At 39.9% G+C, this 20,778-nt stretch overlaps 3 protein-coding genes across 12 annotated transcripts in view; 1 reads left to right on the forward strand and 2 right to left on the reverse strand.

Annotated features, from left to right (window-relative positions):
- Window positions 1-1,472: 1,472 nt before the first annotated feature.
- On the forward strand, window positions 1,473-3,975 carry LOC108146009 (deoxynucleoside triphosphate triphosphohydrolase SAMHD1). The gene is made up of 5 exons (XM_017271784.2): window positions 1,473-1,808; window positions 2,249-2,415; window positions 2,474-2,645; window positions 2,703-3,403; window positions 3,461-3,975. Exons 1-5 carry the CDS (start codon window positions 1,656-1,658, stop codon window positions 3,525-3,527), a joined length of 1,260 nt encoding a protein of 419 aa, XP_017127273.2. The 5' UTR covers window positions 1,473-1,655; the 3' UTR covers window positions 3,528-3,975.
- Window positions 3,976-3,977: 2 nt separating this feature from the next.
- The window catches only part of LOC108146008 (heparan sulfate 2-O-sulfotransferase pipe), a 43,533-nt gene continuing 26,732 nt past the window's right edge, over window positions 3,978-20,778 (reverse strand). The window contains exons 3-7 of one of the 10 annotated variants that reach the window (XM_017271778.2): window positions 19,849-19,907; window positions 15,142-15,459; window positions 14,838-15,082; window positions 14,620-14,774; window positions 14,287-14,562 (exon numbers count right to left, since the gene is read on the reverse strand). In XM_017271778.2, the coding sequence (XP_017127267.1) occupies window positions 14,384-14,562; window positions 14,620-14,774; window positions 14,838-15,082; window positions 15,142-15,459; window positions 19,849-19,907 (956 nt within the window). In that variant the 3' untranslated portion in view covers window positions 14,287-14,383. Of the gene's footprint in view, window positions 4,296-4,783; window positions 4,939-5,290; window positions 5,851-6,114; window positions 6,425-6,513; window positions 6,669-6,724; window positions 7,285-7,621; window positions 7,777-7,829; window positions 8,390-8,453; window positions 8,716-8,775; window positions 8,931-8,999; window positions 9,560-10,133; window positions 10,792-10,828; window positions 11,461-11,910; window positions 12,066-12,125; window positions 12,686-12,762; window positions 13,068-13,127; window positions 13,283-13,688; window positions 14,246-14,286; window positions 14,563-14,619; window positions 14,775-14,837; window positions 15,083-15,141; window positions 15,460-15,505; window positions 16,034-16,099; window positions 16,255-16,317; window positions 17,178-17,209; window positions 17,695-18,314; window positions 18,881-19,848; window positions 19,908-20,778 lie in introns of those variants that run through there. The other 9 variants (XM_017271775.2, XM_017271781.2, XM_017271780.2 and 6 more) reach the window with 9 other exon arrangements.
- LOC108146010 (heparan sulfate 2-O-sulfotransferase pipe-like) lies at window positions 9,572-10,150 on the reverse strand. Its single transcript, XM_017271785.2, has 2 exons — window positions 10,024-10,150; window positions 9,572-9,955 (listed from the first exon to the last, which is right to left on the reverse strand). Exons 1-2 carry the CDS (start codon window positions 10,148-10,150, stop codon window positions 9,765-9,767), a joined length of 318 nt encoding a protein of 105 aa, XP_017127274.1. The 3' UTR covers window positions 9,572-9,764.

A 20,778-nucleotide genomic window follows, 5' to 3' on the forward strand; every position in this document is an offset into this window, starting at 1 on the left:
CAATTCTCTCGGGAATTCTCCCTCTCAGTGGGTGGCTTTTGGGTGGTTCTGCTAGATATAGCACGGGTTCTAAATGTCAGCGATAAGAGAGAGCAACGCGGTGGAGAGAATACACTTTAAGCAATGTACAGTGGTGGTTGACCAGAAAAATAGTCCAGATTTTAAGTCTTATCAATTATATATTGAATTCCTTTAAATGTCTGCATTAGCTTTGGAAAACATCCAGGAAGATATTTGGTCAAATCTAAATTATTTTTAATATATTTTGAGTATTGCTAGGAACATAAATTTTCTTTTGTCGTTTCAGATTAATATATTATTTTCTTAGATTAACAAAATAAAGTAGTCAGCATTGAAGTATTAGTAAACTTGAGCAAAGTTATTCTACTTACATATTTTTTATAAAATTAAGTTCGAAATGTTCTTAAATATTTTTCCGAAAACGTATGCTTTTAATTGTTATGTTTAAATTGGTCAGATACCACTGTGCAGCATTTATTTGCAGTTTGAGTTACGTTCTCATTGCCTCTCTATTTCTCTCGTTGATATCTCTCACTCTATAGGTCTCTTTATCGCTTCACTCAGTCAATTGTGGAGCCGGCATTTTTGTACATTTCTCTTTTTTGTTTATACATATTTGCATACCTGAACTGTTTGCCCGATTTTTGTTTTCGTTTAATTATTTCTTAAACTTGTCGTATTAGGTCTACCTCATTTACACATTTTCGATAATCTGAGGTGTACAAAGGCAACAACGGCAACAATATTTGGTTATTATGGGGCTTTGTTATTTTTAAAGTGCGTTGACTGCTGAAAGAACTTCCCAAGAAGAAGCAGAAATTGCAATTGCACTGAATTGGCAATTGCATTTCTGTGCTTTACAGTTACAAAAATAAAAAGATACTCTTTGGTCGGGTTCTCTTGGCTTCTCTTTTTTTTGAAAATTTCTCTTCATTGTGCCACTTTTATCTGTGGGTCAGCAGCAAACTTTCGCTTTCACTTCAATGCGACGGCGCTCTCAGGAAAAACAATTTCCACGCTAACTCATCCACGTGCCGACCCTCTTTCATCCACCGCCCCCCACGGAAAATAACTTTGGAAATTCTCCAGTCGAGAATCGGAGACCACCTATCATTTGCTTTAAATCAGCTTTGCTTATCACATGACATTAAATTAACTATAATTTAATTTTGACTTTCGAGTGTCTAATTAGTCGCTTTAGTCAATGACATTTCATTTGATTTTGGTAAAGCTTATTTGAAAATCAGGACTATAAGGAATTTGTAAAATAGTTTGATTTAATTTACTTTGAATTTCTAAAAATTTTGTAAATATGTTAATTTCAATTCATCATGTAGCAGAAAACAGAAAAGCGGGGACACGCACCATCAGAGCATGTTCCACAACCACCCGCCCAGATGGCGCCGTTAGTCGATAACCGATAGGTCGAGTCAGCTGTTCTCGACCTCATTTACAGTTGTGTTTGTGTGTCTGACGAGTCAAAAATTCGCCATAAAGTTCATAATAAAGTTCCGGATGTAATTTACGTATGTAACGGACAAAACGGCGGGAAGACAGCATTCAAAACGTCGTGCTGCTCGCATTTTCGGTTGTATTTCGGACGCGGATTGTCGATAAACAGGAATCCATTTAGAATGTCCACCAGTGCAGTTATTCACTCCCCCGCGCAGCGTCGCCACGCCCTGCCCCTGTCCCTCTCTCTCGATCCAACGAACTCGAAGCGACCACTTCTCCAGCAACAACAACAACAACATCATGAACAACAAGAAACACCTGCACGCCAGTATGTAAGTTTTCCCTCCACTTTTTGTTATTGGTTGCCATGGAAACTTCACAGCTGTCCCAAAACAGCTGATTGCACTAGGAAAAATGACGGACTAAATATTGTTGACTAATTTCGATTTGGTTGCAAAAATGTTTATCAGAAAACCATAATAAGTATTTAAATAGAAATATTTTGAAGCGGATTAAAAATTATTGTATATCATGGCGTATACTTAATGTCAGTTTTTTTAGAAGCCTGAATTACAGGTTTTTGTTATTATTTTGTTATTGTTTAATTTACCTTATTAAAAAACGCACAATTTACCTTTGCTTGACCACTCTTCTCTTGGATCTCCAATAAAATCATGACAATTGTACGAAGTCGTACTTAAACTAAAAATAAATCAAGATATATCAAAAATAAATATACATACCTTATATTTCTCGTTTTAAATACTTTCAGATGCTCATTGAAGATGAGGTCCACGGTGTAATTGAGCTGCCCAGACATATACAAGAAATTGTGAACCATCCTCTGTTCCAGCGTCTAAAACATGTTCACCAATTGGGTCTAATACCGTGGTCTCTCAATAAGGCAGCCAATCACAAGCGCTACGATCATTGCCTCGGGTAAAGTAAAGATAATGCCATACACACTTAAATCCTAACCATCTAATTTTTATTTAAGGGCCTACAAAAGTGCCCAGGATCACCTAAGGGCCATCGAAAGAAACTCTCGCTATGAACCAAAACTTCCGGACTGGTGTCGTCAGGCAGTGGAAATAGCCGCCCTCCTTCACGATATTGGACATGGACCGATGTCACATGCCTGGGAGCTTCTATGTCACCATAGTTTTGATGTAAGTTACTTAAGTCACTGTGTATTACAAAGATGTTTATAGAAGACATAATTTTAGCACGAGGAAAATGCCATAGCCTGTGTGGATCTCATTTTCAATGATGCCCTTGATCAGGAGCTGGTCTCCTTGAGGGACGATGGAAGTGGCCGTGGAGTACAATTGATAAAGGCTCTCATTCTGGGCTGCAGTGACTCCCTGTCGTTTCCCATGATGGGACATACCTATATCTTTGATATCGTTCACAACCGACGCTGCGGATTGGATGTCGACAAATGGGATTACCTGCGCCGTGATAACAAACGCTTGCAAATTCTCAGCGCAGTCGAAATGGATTTTGATGATGTATTCCTTCAGGCTCGCATATCGGCCGATGGCCAACGCATCGAGTATCGTTATCAGGACTATCATCGCATATATCGCTTGTTCGAGGCAAGAACGCGCCTCCACGTTGCTGCTTATCAAAATCCCCTGACATGTGCCGCGGATGTTATTTTTACCAAAGCAGTACAACGTTTGGCCCCTGAACTATTGAACATTCGTTCCAAAGACCCAGATTGGCTCAAGCTAACCGATGAACTCGTTTTAAATATTATTGAAGCGGATCCCATATCGAGATATATTAAGGAACCGCAGCGAATTGTAGAAGTATCGAATGGGAACTGTTCCGGATCAAATGTAATACGGGTGCAGCGAGGTATTCCTGGACCTTGGGAGGCTATGAAATCAGAAGAGGCGTTCGCCTTTTTTGGAAACAAACGGTATACAAAACTCAACCAAAATAACATAAGTCTTTAGTTAACTATTTTTATTTGCAGCAAAAAGCGTCCAGTTAATCGATGCTTAAGCCCGACCATAATCAACAAGTGCTACAAGTTAGATTAAAAATCTCGAGCAAAGAGTTCCCAGTTAATTCATGTTTAAGCCGTCAACCACACGTATGTTATTGTTTTGCTTTCATTTCGCTTTCTATATTTTAATAAACTATGACTATGTATTAGTACTCGTAAAACTGTTATCCGTTATTATGTTTGAGTATCGTTGATTTTATCAGTTGTTTGCTGCAGTTATTCACTTTTCTGTTTTCCATTTAATAGTCACAATAGTACAAAAGCAAATTGTTCTTAAAATAATCGTTTATTAGTTTATACATTGTATTATCTTAATCGTCTTAAAGCTAAAATACTAAAACAAAAATTTCAACAGTTCACTTGAAGACATCACAATTCAAATTCAGGTCTTTCTAACATTAAGTACTTACTAAACAATATAAATATAAATGGATTTGTCATATTTTTGATAACCACATTGAAATATACACAAGAGAAAACAATCATTTTTCTACAATATAATGGGGAACTTAGCTGACTACATTGTTCGTGTACGATTCTGTTTGTTATATTTGTTTCTACATTTGTTCGCGTTCTATAAAGTATACAATTTAATTGCCAATAAGCGCGGGTAGATGTGCTGAGTCTGTGATTATACGCTGTGGTAAGTGGGCAGCTAGATATTGTTTGTGAAGTCTCTGCCGGCAAAACTGATAGAACTCGATCTCATTCGTGAAATTCCGACGCACTATATCCTTAACATGTTCGCTGACCGGAGGCTTGAAGTTGTTTTTGTTGATCTTGGTCAAATATTCGGCGCTGGCTGTAAGATGAGAAAAGCGAATACATAGGTTTTGGTCAGAAATGTATAAGTCTTCAGTGTCAAGTTCACAAGACGTCGACAATTGTAAGTGCTGCAACATTGTACTCAACTCAAGTGCCACTTATTGCTTTTATTACTTTATTTCGTATGAGTGCGCACTTGGGCAAAGCTTGCATACACTCACAAAATTCTATACAGTAAATTAAATATAAAATAAAAGTTGAAAAGTATTTGAAAGTAAATTAAAAATGCACAGTATTAAAAAAAAATAAATTTTAGAATAGGAAACGCTTAAATTTGCCTATTTCCTATATTGAAATAAATATATTGAGCATAAATTTTGTTTATATAATGCTTGAATATTTAAAAACAAGTTCTTAAGGATGTTCATAACATTTTGTTATAATTTAGCCTGCTTTTGTTTTGAGTGAAGTTTGGGTTCATTTTAAATTAAATTTTCCTTGGCTATTTAAGCGTTATCAACTTACTTGCATAAATATCGCGAACACCCTCAAAGAATCGTGGCACATATTTTTCCAGCACAGAAAGTGTGGTGTTGAGATCTTCCAGCACACCAACAACAGCATATTGCTGCTCCACAGCAAATTTGGCTCGTTCCAGGGCACCCACAGTATTAAAAGGGCTAGAAAATATAATTTAATAAATAATAAAATCAAAAGTTAACATTATTGAACATTTTTGAATAAATTTCTGAAAGTCCCATTTAGTTGGATCATTATAATTAACTTAACCTTAATAGGATTACTATAGAGAAATGTGTTTAAAAACTCAATGACGGTTAAACAAAATATCCTCATAAAATTTTAAAAAATATATATGTGTGGCTTATGTTTTTATTTTAGCTCCTTACATTTTTGAGTTAGTTTACTCACAGTAAAAATGAGTGAACTAACCAAAATCTTTATATAATTTTAGAAATTTAGTTTTTAGAATATGTTAAATCTACTTTAACTTGGGTAAAAGCAAAAACTTACGTGCACTCGTAGTCGTGACCGCAGAAAAATAGGCTCTGTCTGCGATGATCGCCGATTCCCTCCACCGTAACTCCTTGAGTATAAGTACACTCCTGATCGCCATTGAGCACACACGTTTCGAAATCCTTTTTAAGCCAAGCGGGATGGGGCAGTGGTAGATCGGGAAAAGCAGCCTTGCGCTCCACAAAATACCAGGGAGCCCTGACGTAGTAAAACCAGCTGATCACTCGCTCCACAGGATCACGAACCACATTTAGGTAAATGGGTTTGGGCAGGTTGAATTTGGTGAAGTTGGTGAAGCACACGTGCTTGATGAAGACCGACGGTTCGGGCAGCTCACTGATCACTTCGGCCATTTCCTGCTGCTGATCCTCTGCCAATCGAATGGTCTCCACTTTTTGAACTGCATCGCGATGGAATTGAAAGTTATTTCGCTCGGAAAGTCGACGAAGGAGTTCCATAAATGTCTGGCTTCCCACTTTGGGAACTCGATTGAAGAATACCAGTTCCATTTGTGCCTTGCGGGTGTTGTTCAGATCTCTTACATTTAGAGAGGACATCTGATAAGGAGTTTAAAAAGAAATTAAAAAAAAAAAAATAAAATTAAAATTAGAGTAGGCTATATTTTGTATCATTTTTTGTTTTGTTTTTATTTACCTTCAGATCCATGGTGTTTGATATGCATTTAGGGCAAGGGACAAGTTTTGAAAGCTTAATGGGACTTTAAAAACAAGAGTGACTTAACAGAGAATTTTTATAAAACCCTATTTTGATTTCGTTTGACCTTTTAAAAATATTTTACTCTTTAGTACTTTTTAAATTTAAGCATAAATTTAATTAAAACCCTTCTTTATTTATTGTTATATTGTGTCATATATTATATTCATTTAAATACCAAGTTATTGATGCAGCACAAGTTGCTTTATTTATTCAGTTGCCTTATTATTAGAATAATTCCCTAATGAAGATTGTTCTCCAGTTGCAGTGCCAAATATTGTTTATACAAACGCTGCTTGCAGAAGTAGTAGAACTCATATTCGTTGGTAAAGTTCCGTCTTACCATCTCCCTGACATCGGGATCTATGTGGGGTTTGCGATTATTGCGGTTCCGATTTCGAATACTTTTGCTGTGCACTGAAAGAGATAATTCCATGACACTCGATACTTTGTTGATGATACTTGAACACTTTTTAGTTTTAGTTTAGACCCCTGGGTCTACCTACATTTATGCAGGAAACGAGCATGATTGAAGAATCTGGGAACGTATTTCTCCAATACAGTCAGTGTTATGTTTCTTTCCTCCCAAGTGCCCACCACAGAATATTCTTTCTCCACCCTTTGTTTAGCCACTTGGGTAGCAAAATGCGAATTGAAGGGTCTACAGAGGGGGGTAATAATTGAAACTTTAAGTCAACTAAGACCTGAACTACTCACAAGCAATCCTCTGAATTGCCGCAAAAGTAAAGGGTTTGTCTTTTGAAGTCCTGAATGTAGTCTGCTACTGAATATTGGACAAACAGGCATTCGGGGCTTCCACTTCTCACACACTCATTGAAACTTTGCTGATACCATTCCTCAGATCTCTCACGACGTCCTGGATACATCCGCCTATAGATAGCTCGCTTCACTAAAGATCGTCGCTTGTAGAAATCACTAACCATTCGATCGATGGGATCCTTAACTAGGGATATATATATGGGTTTCTTGTATCCAAAGTTAGGAAAGTCCAGCCAGTTGGAGTGGGCCATATAGATCGATCCACTCTCCAGCTCACTGGCCCATTCCGATTCAATTAGTTGTTCCATTTCAGTGCGAGTTCTGTTCATGGTTCGCACAGGTCCGTTGAGCACCACATTTATGTCGTTCATGGCGGCCAGTTGCCGTAGAAGCGGCAACACTTGCTCACTGTCCACTCGGGTTGGTCGGTTGAAGACCACTATGTCAGCACTCGAATACCGAGTGTTGTTCAGATTCATTAAGTTCAACCGTCCGAGCTGGGAAGGTCAGGGATTTTTGTTGGCTTCATTAAATGTCCAGAAAATAAGTCACAGAAGCGAGGGGTGAATGAAACACAGAGTGTAGATGGTGTAACTAACTAAGACTGATAAGTATCCCAGAAGCTAGCCAACTTAAAAGTGTTCAAGTATCTCAATCAACTATAAATGGGTGACACAGCACTTTGAACTCATTTATAAAGTGTCTAAAAGTATGCAACAATATATTTTTAAACCGGATCTCTTGTAGATTAGTTTCAAATTATTTATCACTGCATACTTTTAGACACCTAGCGTTATGGAATCAGCATTGAAAACAGTACGCCATGCAACCTACACTCAAAGATATTCCTGACTCCTTTAAAAAATCGTGGGATGTAGGCCTCAAATACGGTTAGAGTTATGTTAGTTTCCTCCCAAGTTCCAACAACTGCATAGTCTCGTTCCACATTTAATTTGGCTAGTTGAATGGCGTGTTGAGAGTCAAAGGGTCTGAAAAATACTCTCCGCTTGAGGTTTTTTCTTATAAAAAGCGAGCTACTTACAAACACTCCCGATTGTTGCCGCAGAAGAAGAGCGACTGTCTTTTGTAATTACCTATCGCCTCACGTACACTTCCTGGCACATATTGACACTCGGGGTCACCACTGCGAACACAATCGTTATAGTTCTTCTTGAACCACTTCTCCGACTGTATAGTCGCATTGGGAAATTTTCGATGGTGGATGGCATTGCGATAACCACTGCGAACGTAGTAATACCAACTGATCATCCGCTCCACGGGATCGCGAACCAAGTTGATGTATATGGGTTTGGGCAACTCATATCGGTGGAAGTCCAACCAATTGCAGTGTTCTATGTATATAGTGCCTGGATCTAGCTCGGTCACCCAAAGGGCCTGCAACATTCGTTCTCCAGGCTTTCGGGTGCGGGAATTAATGTTCATTGGTCCCTTGGTCACCACCGACATGTTATTATAGGGAGCCATTGTTTGGGTGAGTTGCATCAAAGCCTCACTTCCAACTTTTGCCCCACGATTAAAGAAGATCACCTCCAGTCGCGAGTGTCGAGTGTTGTTCAGCTTTTCACTGCTCAACGAAGCCAGCTGTGATTTGTATAGATAGATTTGGGCTTAACTACGGTTTCCTAAATGTTTCTCTACATGTTAGTTACAACTACTTTTGAGTACTTTATTAATAAACTACAAATATGTCAACAACTAAATAAAGTTCAGTCTGGGAAATTAGGGGTGATACAGTCGTTCCAATTCCTGTCGCTTGAGGGCTATATACTGCATATAGAGACGCTGTTTGCAGAAGTAGTAAAAGTCGTACTCATGGGTGAAATTTCGTCTGACCATGGCCCTCACATCTGCATCTACGTGGGGCTTTCTATTATTGCGATTGCGATTCTGTAGGGTCTTCTGATACACTGAAAGTGGTATTCTTTAAGTGCTAACTGACGAGATATTTTTGATTGGTAAAGTCTTACTGTGAAAGATAATTTTAGCTCTAGCGAAATAGCGGGGAATATAGTGCTCTAGGACGGTTAGAGTTATGTTGGTCTCCTCCCAAGTTCCCACAACTGCGAATTCGGTTTCAACCCTACGTTTGGCTATCTGAACAGCCAGGGGAGAATCGAAGGGTCTGAAATGGGTTAATGGTTAAGGCTGCATATCTTAAAAAGACGTTTTTGGGGACTTTGACAGCACTCACAAACAGTCCTGATCGTGACCGCAAAAGAATATTGTTTGCCGCTTAAAGTTTCCCTCCACATCGCGAACTGCCAGAGGAACATACTGACATTCTGGGTCACCACTTCTCACACAGTCGTTGTAACTCTTCTTAAACCAGGCCGTGGGCTTAATCGGAGCCAGTGGATTATTCCTGTAGAATATGGCATTCCGGTAGGAGTTCCTCACGTAGTAATACCAGCTGATCATGCGCTCCACGGGATCTCTCACCAGGTTAATAAAGATTGGTTTGGGCAGGTTGTACTCATTGAAATCGATCCAGGGAATATGCTCAATGTACACAGATCCTTCCTCCATGTTGTAGACATATCCCGCCGTTGCAGCCTGTGCAAGGGGTTTAAGTTGCCTTTTCGTTTTCTTGTTCACTCCATAATGATCCACACGGAAGTTGTTGATATCCTGCAGATGCTCCATGAATTCCATCAGCGATTCGCTGCCCACTTTGGCACATCTTGTGAAAAACAGACGATCCATTTCCGCCTTGGCTGTGTTGTTCAGTCGACCAGGTGTGAGGTCACCTAACTATTTGGGGATAGGGTATGGGTTTAGAAGCTTCATGGGAGGGGGATTCATGTCACACAACAAAAAACGACAAGACACAGATATGGATTCAACGTGTAAAGAAAGTGTGGGTCTACTCTACTGTTGTTTACTGACTACTATTTATTGAAATGTGAAGTTTTGATCGCATATATATTACTACTCTTATCTATTTGTCGTACTGAAACTAATTTAAAAGACCATGCTTCTCCAACTCTTTCAGATTGAGGGCCAAATACTGTTTGTACAAACGCTGCTTGCAGAAGTAATAAAACTCATACTCGTTGGTGAAATTCTTGCGAATCATCTCCTTGACCTCAGGCTCTATAAATGGCTTGCGTTTGTTCTTGTTCCGATTGGTGATCTTGCTATTGTTCACTATTTTGAGAATGGGATATAAAAAATGAGTTCTATGTTCTGCGGTTTGGTGAATTTCGAAGACCTACTTTCATACATGAGTTTGGCCCCGCGAAAGAATCGTGGAATATAGTTCTCGAGAACGGTTAGGGTTATATTCGTGTCCTCCCAGCTGCCAACTACAGCGTAATCACGTTCCACATGCTCCTTGGCCATTTGCACGGCAGTCGGTGAGTTAAAGGGACTAAAAGACCACCATTAGCATACGACTTACTACTGTCCCTATCTACTTACATGCAATCATCATGGTGACCGCAATAAAACAAGGACTGCCTTTTGAAATTGGCAAACGTATCTTTGACCGTATGGGGCACATATTGACACTCGGGATCTCCGTTTCGCACACAATCGTTGAAGTTCTTCTTATACCAGGACGCGGGCTTTATTCTTTGATCCGGCTTCTTTCGATACTCGATGGCATTTTTGTAGGCACTGCGAGCGTAGAAGAACCAACTGATCACCCTCTCAACGGGATCGCGAACCAAGTTGATGTAAATCGGTTTGGGTAAATCGAATTCATCGAAGTCCAACCAGTTTATATGCTCTATATACATGGTGCCCTCCTCCAGATCGGCAACATATTCGGCGGACTCACGCCTCTGCCTTTTGTCCATTTGGCGAACAGTTTTGGTGTGGAGACCATGTTTTTCCAGTGTAATATCTTCGTTATACTTCTCCAGAGCCATGAAAAGTTCCAGCATGGCTTCACTTCCGACTTTGGCGGCGCGATTAAAGAAAAGTACTTCAATTTCCGCATTTTTTGTGTTGTTCAAACGATTCGTGTTCAGGTGCTTAAGCTAAAGGGAGTTCAATAAGGAAAAGATCAGCCATTTGATCCTATTTTTGGCCAGGTTAGTAAGCAGCAATTTTAAGAAGTCCTTAGTTTTTTAAGCGGTAGGATTGTTGACTGCGATAGTTCGGAGAGGCATTTTAATAATAGTTGTTCTTTCCATCCTTCGGTTAATAAGCAATAGTTATAAATTCATATAAGAGCTTAAGTTCAATTGGCAGTGAAATGGAATTTTTCCCAAGTTTCAGAAAGAAATTTTCCTTTCCATCATTAGTTTTTGATAAAAAATAAAGTCCTGAGAGGTTCTTATAAAATAATAAGCAGTAGAGAAGTAAAGTAAAGTATTTACCCCAAATATAGTTATAAGATAAAATATTTCGGCATAAAAGGAAAGTCTAAGTTTCTCCCCTCATTTTTATTAATTGGTTTGGAAAATACATCTAATTAAACTAGTTTTTGATGGCCATTTCGTTGGCCTGATCCAACATGGCCAACGATTTATCCACCCGCTTGAGATCGTTCAGTTTGAGTGCAAGGTACTGTTTGTGCAAACGTTGGCGACAAAACTGATAGAACTCAATTTCACGCGTGAAATTCCGGCGAACCATATCTATTATATCCTGCGAGATATGCGGCTTCATTGGGTTAACATTTTGCTTGTCGACATTCAGACCAGCTGTAAAATATTTATATTTTTCCATAACAAAATAGAAAAATACAAATCAATAAATCAAGAAGATGTTTTTCAGGATGGAACGTAATTTTTTTATACCCTTGCAAAAGAAGCACTGCGGCTTAAATTTTATTAAAATCGGAAGTCTATATTATAAGAAGAATCAGAAAAAAAATTAGAATAATCTTTGACATATAGTAATTGCTTACTATTTTGAAATTATGGTTATTAACACAGGAAAAAAAGGAAAGATCAAAAATTTAATCGGAAACTTTATATATTTATTCATAAAAATGTAACTGTAGTGTTTTAAAGAATATTATATATTTAAATAATTTCTGCAAGGGCATAAAAACTTCGGCTTGCCAAAGTTTGCTTCCATTCTTGTTTAGGATTTTTTAAGTTCTTGATTTTAAAGATTTTCTTTTCCCAAAATAAATTTTCCCAACTCACAGTAATACATTTTGGAGGCATTTTCGAAATAGCGTGGTACATAGGCTTCTAGAACAGCTAGAGTTTCATTCGTGTGCTCCCACGTTCCCACCACAGAGTATTCCCGTTCCACATTCAATTTGGCCAATTGCAGGGGCAGACGACCGTTAAAGGGTCTACATAAGGGGTTCGAGAGATCACTGAGAGAAAAAGGGGGGTATGCTAGCCTAACTCACGTGCACTGCAACTCATTGTGACCGCAGAAGAACAAAGTCTGTCGCCGATGATCGCCCACATGCTCCAGCATGGCATTCTCAATGTAGGTGCACACTTTCTCACCGCTTTCAACGCACTGATCGAACTCGGTGTTAACCCACTTGGGATTGGGCATTTCGCGATTGTTACGCCTTCTTCCGGGGACAAAAATCCAAGGAGCTCTGATATAGTAATACCAGCTGATCACACGCTCCACGGGATCGCGTACCATGTTGATGTAAATGGGTCTGGGTTGTTCGTGTTTCGTAAAGTTTAGGAAATTCACATGACTGGCGAATACGGTGCCATCCTCCAAGTTAACAATATTATCGATCATGTCGCTCTGCTCGGCGGCGCTCAAAATGGTAATGACTCCTCCATTTTGCGGATCCTTTTCGACCTCATAATCATGGACTTTTCCCAACTGCCGCATGAGTTCAATCAGCTGCATACTGCCCGTCTTTGGAACCCGATTGAAAAACAAGACATCGATCTCGGCCTTGGGGGTATTGTTGAGTTTATCGGGACTTAGGTGAAGGATCTGCAAAGGTTTCGTGCATTTGGGCACCCTTGAATTATTGTTTCTAATATGACTGAGACGAAAGTGAATTCAAGCAACCAAGCTATTCAAATGATTAGTAGCGAAAGGAGGAGAAGAAGACTCGAGTTGTAGTTTAGGTGTAAAAATCATTTGGCAAATAAAACCCTGTATTTATTTCGATTTGGTATATCTCATACTATTTACAACTAAGGCGACTGAAATTCGTCCTTGTGCACTGCTATATACTGCTTGTGGAGTCGCTGTTTGATAAACAGATACAGCTCGATCTCGAAGGAGAAACTGTTGCTCAGATATTCCTCCACATCCTTATCCAGATGGGTGTCGTGTGAAACTGTGTTCACTGTAAATTTATCGGTTTTGCCTAAATAGGAGAGTTCGAGTTTATTTATTTTTGTATTATTTTGGAGGTGTGTAAACCTACTGTAGTAGACCTTCCTGGCATTGGCAAAGAAACGTGGTATGTAGGCCTCTAAAACAGCTAAGGTCACATTTGTATCCTCCCAACTTCCCACTACTGCGTATTCGCGTTCAATATTACTCTTGGCAATTTGTGTCGTAGTTGCTGAGTTGAAATGCCTGAACAAGAGGACCATAGTTCTTTTAGTCCATATTTTCTTTTGAAAAAGGCGTCACTCCACTACCAAGTTTTAACGGGACAGAATCTACGCTTTATAAATTTATCAAACAATAAATCTGCTATATACTTCGAAATGGGCAGCCAAGAAATCACACGGATTTTAAAATCTATTAAAAAGGGTGTCTAAAAGTATGCAGAAATCATTTTAAAAATCCAGAAATCATTCGCAAAGCCAACGTTTTTTATTTATTGCATACTTTTCGACAGTTTCTAATTAATATCAAAACCTTAATGGTTTTTGTAACGTCACCCATTAACACATTAAAATATCGTATAAGCAATCCCGTGAAAACTTGATTTTGGAAAGAAAGCCTAGACATCTTATCTGAGTGAGTAAAGACCTACGTGCAAATTTCCGAATTGCCACAAAGGTGAAGCGAGAACCTCCTCCAATCGCCATTGTACGGATTGTGGTTATCAAAATCACAATATGGGGGTACCCGTTTCCTAACACAGTCGTTGAATGCAGTGTCGAAATACTGCTTGGTCTCAATTCGCTTGTTGGGATTCCGCATCAAACTCTGGGCAAAGATCAGCGGATGGCGTTGATAGTAGTAGGCACTGATCACCTTTTGTATGGGATGGCGAACCATGTTGATGTAAATTGGACGGAGGTGGCCGTGCTTTGTGAAGTTGACCCAATTGGCGTGCTCCACGTAAACAGCGTGGTCACCCAGCTCATAAAGCTGATCCACCAGATCCTTCTCATCCTCATAGCTATCGGTAAGTGGCCTCGAGGGTCGTACTATATTCCTGTAGGCGTCGAATCCATTACGTTCACCCAGTTGCTTGATGAGACGCGTCATCGACTGACTTCCCGTCTTCTCCAGCCGATTGTAGAACACAAAATCACGCTCCGCTTTGGGGGTGTTATTCAGTTGGGCGGCGTCCAAATTTTCTAGCTTGAATGTGAGGAGATAAATAAGTCCACTTTCTTCTTCCAACAAAAAAAAAAAAACAAAATATAAGCCAAGCCAATATCGACACAGAAAATGAACTACAGGGTTTTTTTTTGTGGTAAAGTTAATAGAAATAATAGTTCAGAAATGCAAGTGTCTATTTATTGCAAAGTATTGTCGATATAACCGCTGCTTGCAAAAATAATAAAAATCATATTCCTGGGTGAAATTGGCTCGCATTATTCGCTTGATGCGTTCGCTAATCTTCGGTTTCCAGTGGTTGGTATTGGCCTTCTGAAAGGCCAGGCCTTTGATGGGTTCTAGAGAGAAAATATATCTTTAGAGCCCCTGAATAGACATCTATTTAGAGAGTTTACCATAGTACAGTTCGGTGCTGCCTTTGAAAAATCGAGGTATATAGTTTTCGAGCACTGACAAAGTCACATTCACATCCTCCCAGGAACCAACTACCGAGTAATCACGCTCTACATTCTGTTTGGCCCTTGCTATGGCTGCTGGAGAATTAAAAGGTCTTGAAAGGTTTGGAAAGCCCTTCCGTTAAGACATGAAACCAATAGAATTTTAAGCAACCTACTCGCAAACGGGTGAGTGGCCACAGAAGAACAAGCTCTGCCGCTTGTGATCGGCGGAATCCTCTCTAAAACTAAGTCCATGATCATAGCGACACTCGAAATCGTGCGACAAGACACAATCCTCAAAGTTCTTGACGTAATGGGTGCGGTTCTCAAACTTTCCGGTGACCTCAAACATTTTCACAGAGTTCCAGGGGGTGCGTTTGTAGTAGAACCAGCTGATCACTCTTTCTATAGGGTCGCGAATCTAATAAATCAAGTTTTTTTGTGTGATTAAACCTTCTCGGATCAGGTTATTTGTCCTACCATGTTAATGTAAATTGGTTGGGCATAGTGAAACGGTCGAACATTCATGTACATCATGTGCTCTACATAGACAAAGGCCGATTCGGACTGCAGTTCCATTATCCGACTGACTTCTTGCTTTTGGCGCTCCACGGACCAGTACATTCCAACTGGCTTGGAAAAAGGTGCCCGTTCATTTTGAAATTCATTCTTTTCACCCAATCGTATCATCAACTCAATCAGGGTTTCACTGCCTGTTTTGGGCACTCGATTAAAGAAGAGTATGTCGCGGGTATGGTACTTGGTGTTGTTGAGGAATTTCGGATTCAATCGCCACAGCTGCAAAAGGTCACAGTTGTAGAGAAGAAAGCCAATCACAGATACTAGTTGTACAGATGGAGAAACACAGAAAGCTCTAGGCGGGATTCGAGATACACAGAAAGCAACCAAACACTGTGCTTTTTTGGGAATTATTCACACACAAAGTAAAGGCTCTGATATATGTGTTTTATTGTGTTTATCTAATAAAATCCCTTTTGCCTTGACGAAATCAATAAAAGTCTGTCATATTGTTCAGTTTAATTTATTTGTATGTGTTCTATGCAGTCCTGAGTTTGAGTTTAATCATACATTTCATACTGGCTTATCACTTATTCAATTTGTTCTTACTTAAAGTTAGCCCTTTAATACTCCTCATTGTAATCGTTTTGCTGTTCGGGTACCAAAAGATAGTCATCCTCCCCAATTTGCTTTCCATGACTCAAGGCGGCATACTGAAGATACAAACGCTGTTTGCAAAACTCGTAAAACTCGATCTCGTTGGTGAGATTTTTCCTCAAAATAAGCCGAGTTTCATCGCTGACGATGCGAGTGACATTATTGCGATTGACTCTCGACAGGCGATCCTTGCCCACTGAAAAATGGTAAAGGTGGATTGATACAAATCCTCATCTTATATTTTTTTTACATTCTTTCTTACAGTAGTAGGCCACTTTGGCATTGCGGAAGAAACGTGGTATATAGGCCTCCAGAACGGAAAGCGTTATATTCGTGTCCTCCCAGGTACCGACTACGGCGTATTCCGTCTCCACGGTTCGCTTGGCCTTCTGCATGGCAGCCTCCGAATTGAAGGGCCTACCGATGATGGGTTTACGGATCACATTGTAGATTAATGTCCCTATCTATCGTCCTACTTACATGCACAGCTTCTGATTCATGCCGCAAAAGAAGAGCGTCTGACGGCGATGATCGCCCACTGGATTCTTGACCTGCATTTGGTTGAAAGTACAGTGCGGATCATGATTCCGCACACAGGTGTCCAGATCGAGGTTCAGAAACTCATCCGACGGCATGGGCGGTGCCTTTTCCCCCAACTTGGCCTGCATGTCGCGATAGTACCACGCTGCGCGAATGTAATAATGCCAGCTAATGATCCGATCAATCGGATCGCGAATCAAGTTGATATATATCGGCTTGGGCAAATGGAAGCGAGTGAAGTTAATGTACGCTATATGCTGGCTGTAAATATGCGGCTTGGGTCGCGTCAGCAGATCCGCAATTAGATCATTCTGCCTTTGCTTATTCATCACGATGGTTTCATGGGCACCAGCCTTGTTTCGGGCATGGGTAAAGCCATTGATTTTGCCCAGTCGAACCATCAGTTCCATCAACGATTGACTGCCCACTTTGGGCACGCGATTGAAGAAGACAAAGTCCACCTCGGCGAATTTTGTGTTGTTCAGGAGATCGGCTTTGAAATTGAAACCCTCTCCATCACCGGAGTCCACACCATTGGCCAAGTCGTCATCATCTTCCTCAACTTCCTCATCATCATCATCATCATCCTCGTAGTGGACCTCATCCTCCTTGGGTATATTTTCGGGAACAGCCAGCTGTTTGTCATGGCCAGCCTTGTGATTGTGGCCATCAATCTTCTCCTGATGATGCACATGGTGGTGATGCGAGTGGTGATCATGATGATGTCCATGTCCATGTCCCGCCGAATCCCGCAGCTCTTCCTCGCTGCTCCGGCGATCGTGTACATTATAACCAACCTTCTGCATGGACAATATGGGCTATATAAGGCTAAATCTGTGCGAAATCTACCCAAGCTAGTCGCCAAATCGAAAGTTTACCAAGTTTAGGGTTAGAATTATACCGGAAAAGATCGAAGCAGTACGAAAGTTAGCATAGTTTTATTACTCTTCAACGAACCCTTAGTGACTAATTCTCAACTAAACCCTCAGCTTGGGATCTACGTCCAGCTGCAGGGCTATATACTGCTTGTACAGTCGATGCCTGACAAACTGATACAATTCGATTTCCCGGGTGAGATTCTGGCTGAGCAAGGCCCTTGCCTTTTTGTTGAGAGTGGGTCTGAATGCATTCCGGTTTACATTTCCCAATTTCTTCTTTAGGGCATAGTACTCGTCCTTGGCCCCGGTGAAAAAGCGTGGAATGTAGCCTTCTAAAACCGAGAGCGTGACATTCGTATCCTCCCAGGTTCCAACCACTGCATAGTGCTCCTCCACATTTTTCTTGGCCCGCTGCATGGCCTCATGGGAGTTGAAGGGCCTGCAGATGGTTGGGTTTCACTTTAGGTCTCGTTCTTACTAGGGTTCTATTTTGAGGTGGTGTCTTAACTAAAGGCGTGGTTGACCGTAAAGTAGAGATCTCAAATAAAAATTTCCTTAAGTATTTTGTATATTTATTTAAGCCCTTCATAATTTTCAAATAATCTACTGATGGAGATTGCATCAGACTTAACACTGTTGAGGTATGTAATATTTTCTCATAAGCAAAACAAACTGTTAAAATAACGTGATTTGCTATTTAAATGCATGCATTGATTTCCTTTTTTTCTGCGCGTGAGAAAAAAAAATTTTTTATTGCTAAGTAAATTTGAAGTGTAAAAATTTAAAAGAAAAGCTCTATAACAAATTTGAAATATAAGTTTTTTTTTGCAAACAAAACATTATAGGCAATTTATTTGAAAAATGATGTCATTGAAAAGCATTTAATATCATTTATCAACCTAAATCTTTGATTGGCTGTATGGAAATTTTTTTTCAAAAACTCCTAATTGGATTACCTATCTAATAGTCTATTTTCTTTGGATCCCACACTCCCACTTACCGAACAACCACACCTAAAGCTCAACAACACCCACTACCAGCTCCAGAACAGCTACTCACATGCACACCTCCATGTTCTGACCGCAGAGGTACAGTGACTGTCGCCTGTGATCGCCCAGGTTGCCCGTTTCCATTTGCTCGTACACACACTCGGGATCGCGCTCCTCGATGCAGCGGTTAAAGTCCTTTTTCAGCCACTCAATACTGGGCATTTGGACGGCATCCCCGAAGGTCTCCCTCCGCTCGGCTAAATACCAGGGGGCGCGGGCATAGTAGAACCAACTGACCAGCCTTTCGATGGGATCCCTCACCAAATTGATGTATATGGGCCAGGGCTCATCCAAATGGCTGAAGTCCAAGAAGGCCACATGTTTGGTGTACGTGTTGGCTCGACTACAGTTAAGCACTTCGGTGCGTATAAAGTTTTTGGCATAGGCATCGTGCATTACCACCACCTCGTAGAATCCCTCGACATCGCGACGGGCCTCGAAATTATTGCGCTTGGCCAGGATCTTGAGCAATTCCATCATCTTTTCGCTACCCGTTTTTGTGATTCGATTGAAGAATATCGTGTCCAACTGGGCCAACGGAGTGTTGTTCAGCTGGGCGGCGGTCAGGTGTTTTAGCTGCCGGATTGCAAAAGTTGGGAGTGCTAGTTGGAGTAGTTTTCAGTTTTCAGTTTTCGGTTTTCGGGTTGCAGGTTTCTTGCAGCTTGGGAGCACAGAGACACAGAGATACACGCACATAAACGAGTCGAAACACAAGTAGGACACAACATATAAAGTTTTATAAAAATAGACTTTAAGCGGTTTGGTTTTTCTTTTTTTTCTTTTTGGTTTTTGGAAGCAACAAACAAGGCACCTGGGGGCATCCCATCATTTCAGAAATTTCGCAAAAAGTTGAACACAGCTGGGTATGTGGGCATAAATAATAATCCTCCCCATAACGGACACTTACCTTTACTATTTAATCTTTATAAATCGATTTTCTATCGCCTCTATGTCGCAACTAACTAACGAACCAACAAAAAAAATCGAAAAAAAATGTAAGACTGCGCTGACAAAAAATTCCAAGACAGAGTCGAAGTGTAATTTTGCTAGTTATTGTTAGTGTTAGGAGAGATATTTGCAGGATAGTGTAGGAGAGCTAACTAGGATCAGAGAATAGGTGTATAGATATAGGGATAGCTGATAGTCTACCAGATAGCTAATTGGCTAAACTGTTTAATTCTAATGTGTTTGTGGTGTGTTGTTTGTGTTGTATGTGGGTGAGGTCTTAGAAGGATAATGCTACAGATATATAGTGGCATCCGCGCTTGACAAAATGAGTGCGACAAAGACAGCGCATGGGCGAGAGACAGAGAGAGATAGACAACAAATGAGATATTGTGGGCAGGCAAAAAATAAGGCAAAATGCTAAATGCAATATCAAACACCAAGGAGCTGAAGCTACCGTTCCACATGTCGGTCGCTTTTGATGGACTTTCATCGATGGTTGCTTGTTTTCCGCTTTATGAACCATAATGTATGCAACAATGTTTACGAAGATATGGCAAAATGCAAGATATATATCAAATTTAAGGAATTGCGCTTACCTGGCCAGTGCTCTTCAGATATTGGTAGGTGCCATGCAGAGTGTTGATATCGTCGTGCTCTGAAAGATGTATCAAAGATTTTTTAAGTAATGTAGAATTTAGATTTTCTTATAAGTCTAAAAATAAAAATTGTAAATGTCTTTGCCTTAGAGAACAGCTAAAAAATTCATTTACAGAATTTTAAAGCCCTAAAAATTTTACATCTTGTTTCTAATTTTAATGAACCTGCATATTTTTAAATTTATATAAATGTTTTACAATTAAAAAAGAAAACAATAAATACAAATTAATATTCAAATCTAATAATTAAAATATTTCACTAGTTGTAATAATCTAAAAATTCATTAATAAAGCTAAAAATTTGCTTTAATAAATACATTTATTTACTGGTGGTTTAAATCCCTTGTTCATTTTACAAATACCCCACGATTATCCCATTACCATCTAACATTGCCTTGATTACCAATATCAGTTATCATCTCGACCCCAATTAAATTGAAATATTCGATGACCTTAAAAACTGACGCCAAAAAAGGAAGCAACCCGAATACTTTTACTTTCCTACATTTGGGCCCGAAAGTGTTTATGCAATATTTGAATGGGATGCCGAGGCCCAAGTCGAAGTTGAAGCCATTTACAGCTCCGATAAATAAATAAAGACGAGTGCAATAAATATGCAAGCTCATGATGATTCCTTTCACTTTTCCGGCTCACTTGGGATGCGATAGGGATCATCTCCGGTGGATTTGAAAGGTTTTTCATCCATTTCTTCCCCAGTGCCCAAGAAGTTAATGCGTGTCGTGTGGTCAATTAAAATACTAATGCACAAGCATTTTTCCAGCTTAGCTCGTGGGCAGACCATAGTCCATAAAATTTATGCCAAACTGGTAAATGACTGCAATTGATCATATGGACAGAGAGATGCGGAAA

The sequence above is a fragment of the Drosophila elegans genome, unplaced genomic scaffold (assembly GCF_018152505.1).
Source record: "Drosophila elegans isolate 14027-0461.03 unplaced genomic scaffold, ASM1815250v1 contig_208, whole genome shotgun sequence".
NCBI lineage: Eukaryota > Metazoa > Arthropoda > Insecta > Diptera > Drosophilidae > Drosophila > Drosophila elegans.

What these genes read in the sequence shown, in the direction of transcription:
- LOC108146009 (XM_017271784.2), top strand. Translation starts at nt 1,656, where the DNA reads ATGTCCACCAGTGCAGTTATTCACTCCCCCGCGCAGCGTCGCCACGCC. An exon ending in AAACACCTGCACGCCAGTAT is followed by an intron (nt 1,809 to 2,248) that starts GTAAGTTTTCCC and finishes AAATACTTTCAG; the next exon opens with ATGCTCATTGAAGATGAGGT. An exon ending in GCCTTTTTTGGAAACAAACG is followed by an intron (nt 3,404 to 3,460) that starts GTATACAAAACT and finishes TTTTATTTGCAG; the next exon opens with CAAAAAGCGTCCAGTTAATC.
- LOC108146010 (XM_017271785.2), bottom strand. Translation starts at nt 10,150, where the DNA reads ATGGCCAAGGAGCATGTGGAACGTGATTACGCTGTAGTTGGCAGCTGG. An exon ending in GGCCAAACTCATGTATGAAA is followed by an intron (nt 9,956 to 10,023) that starts GTAGGTCTTCGA and finishes TTCTCAAAATAG; the next exon opens with TGAACAATAGCAAGATCACC.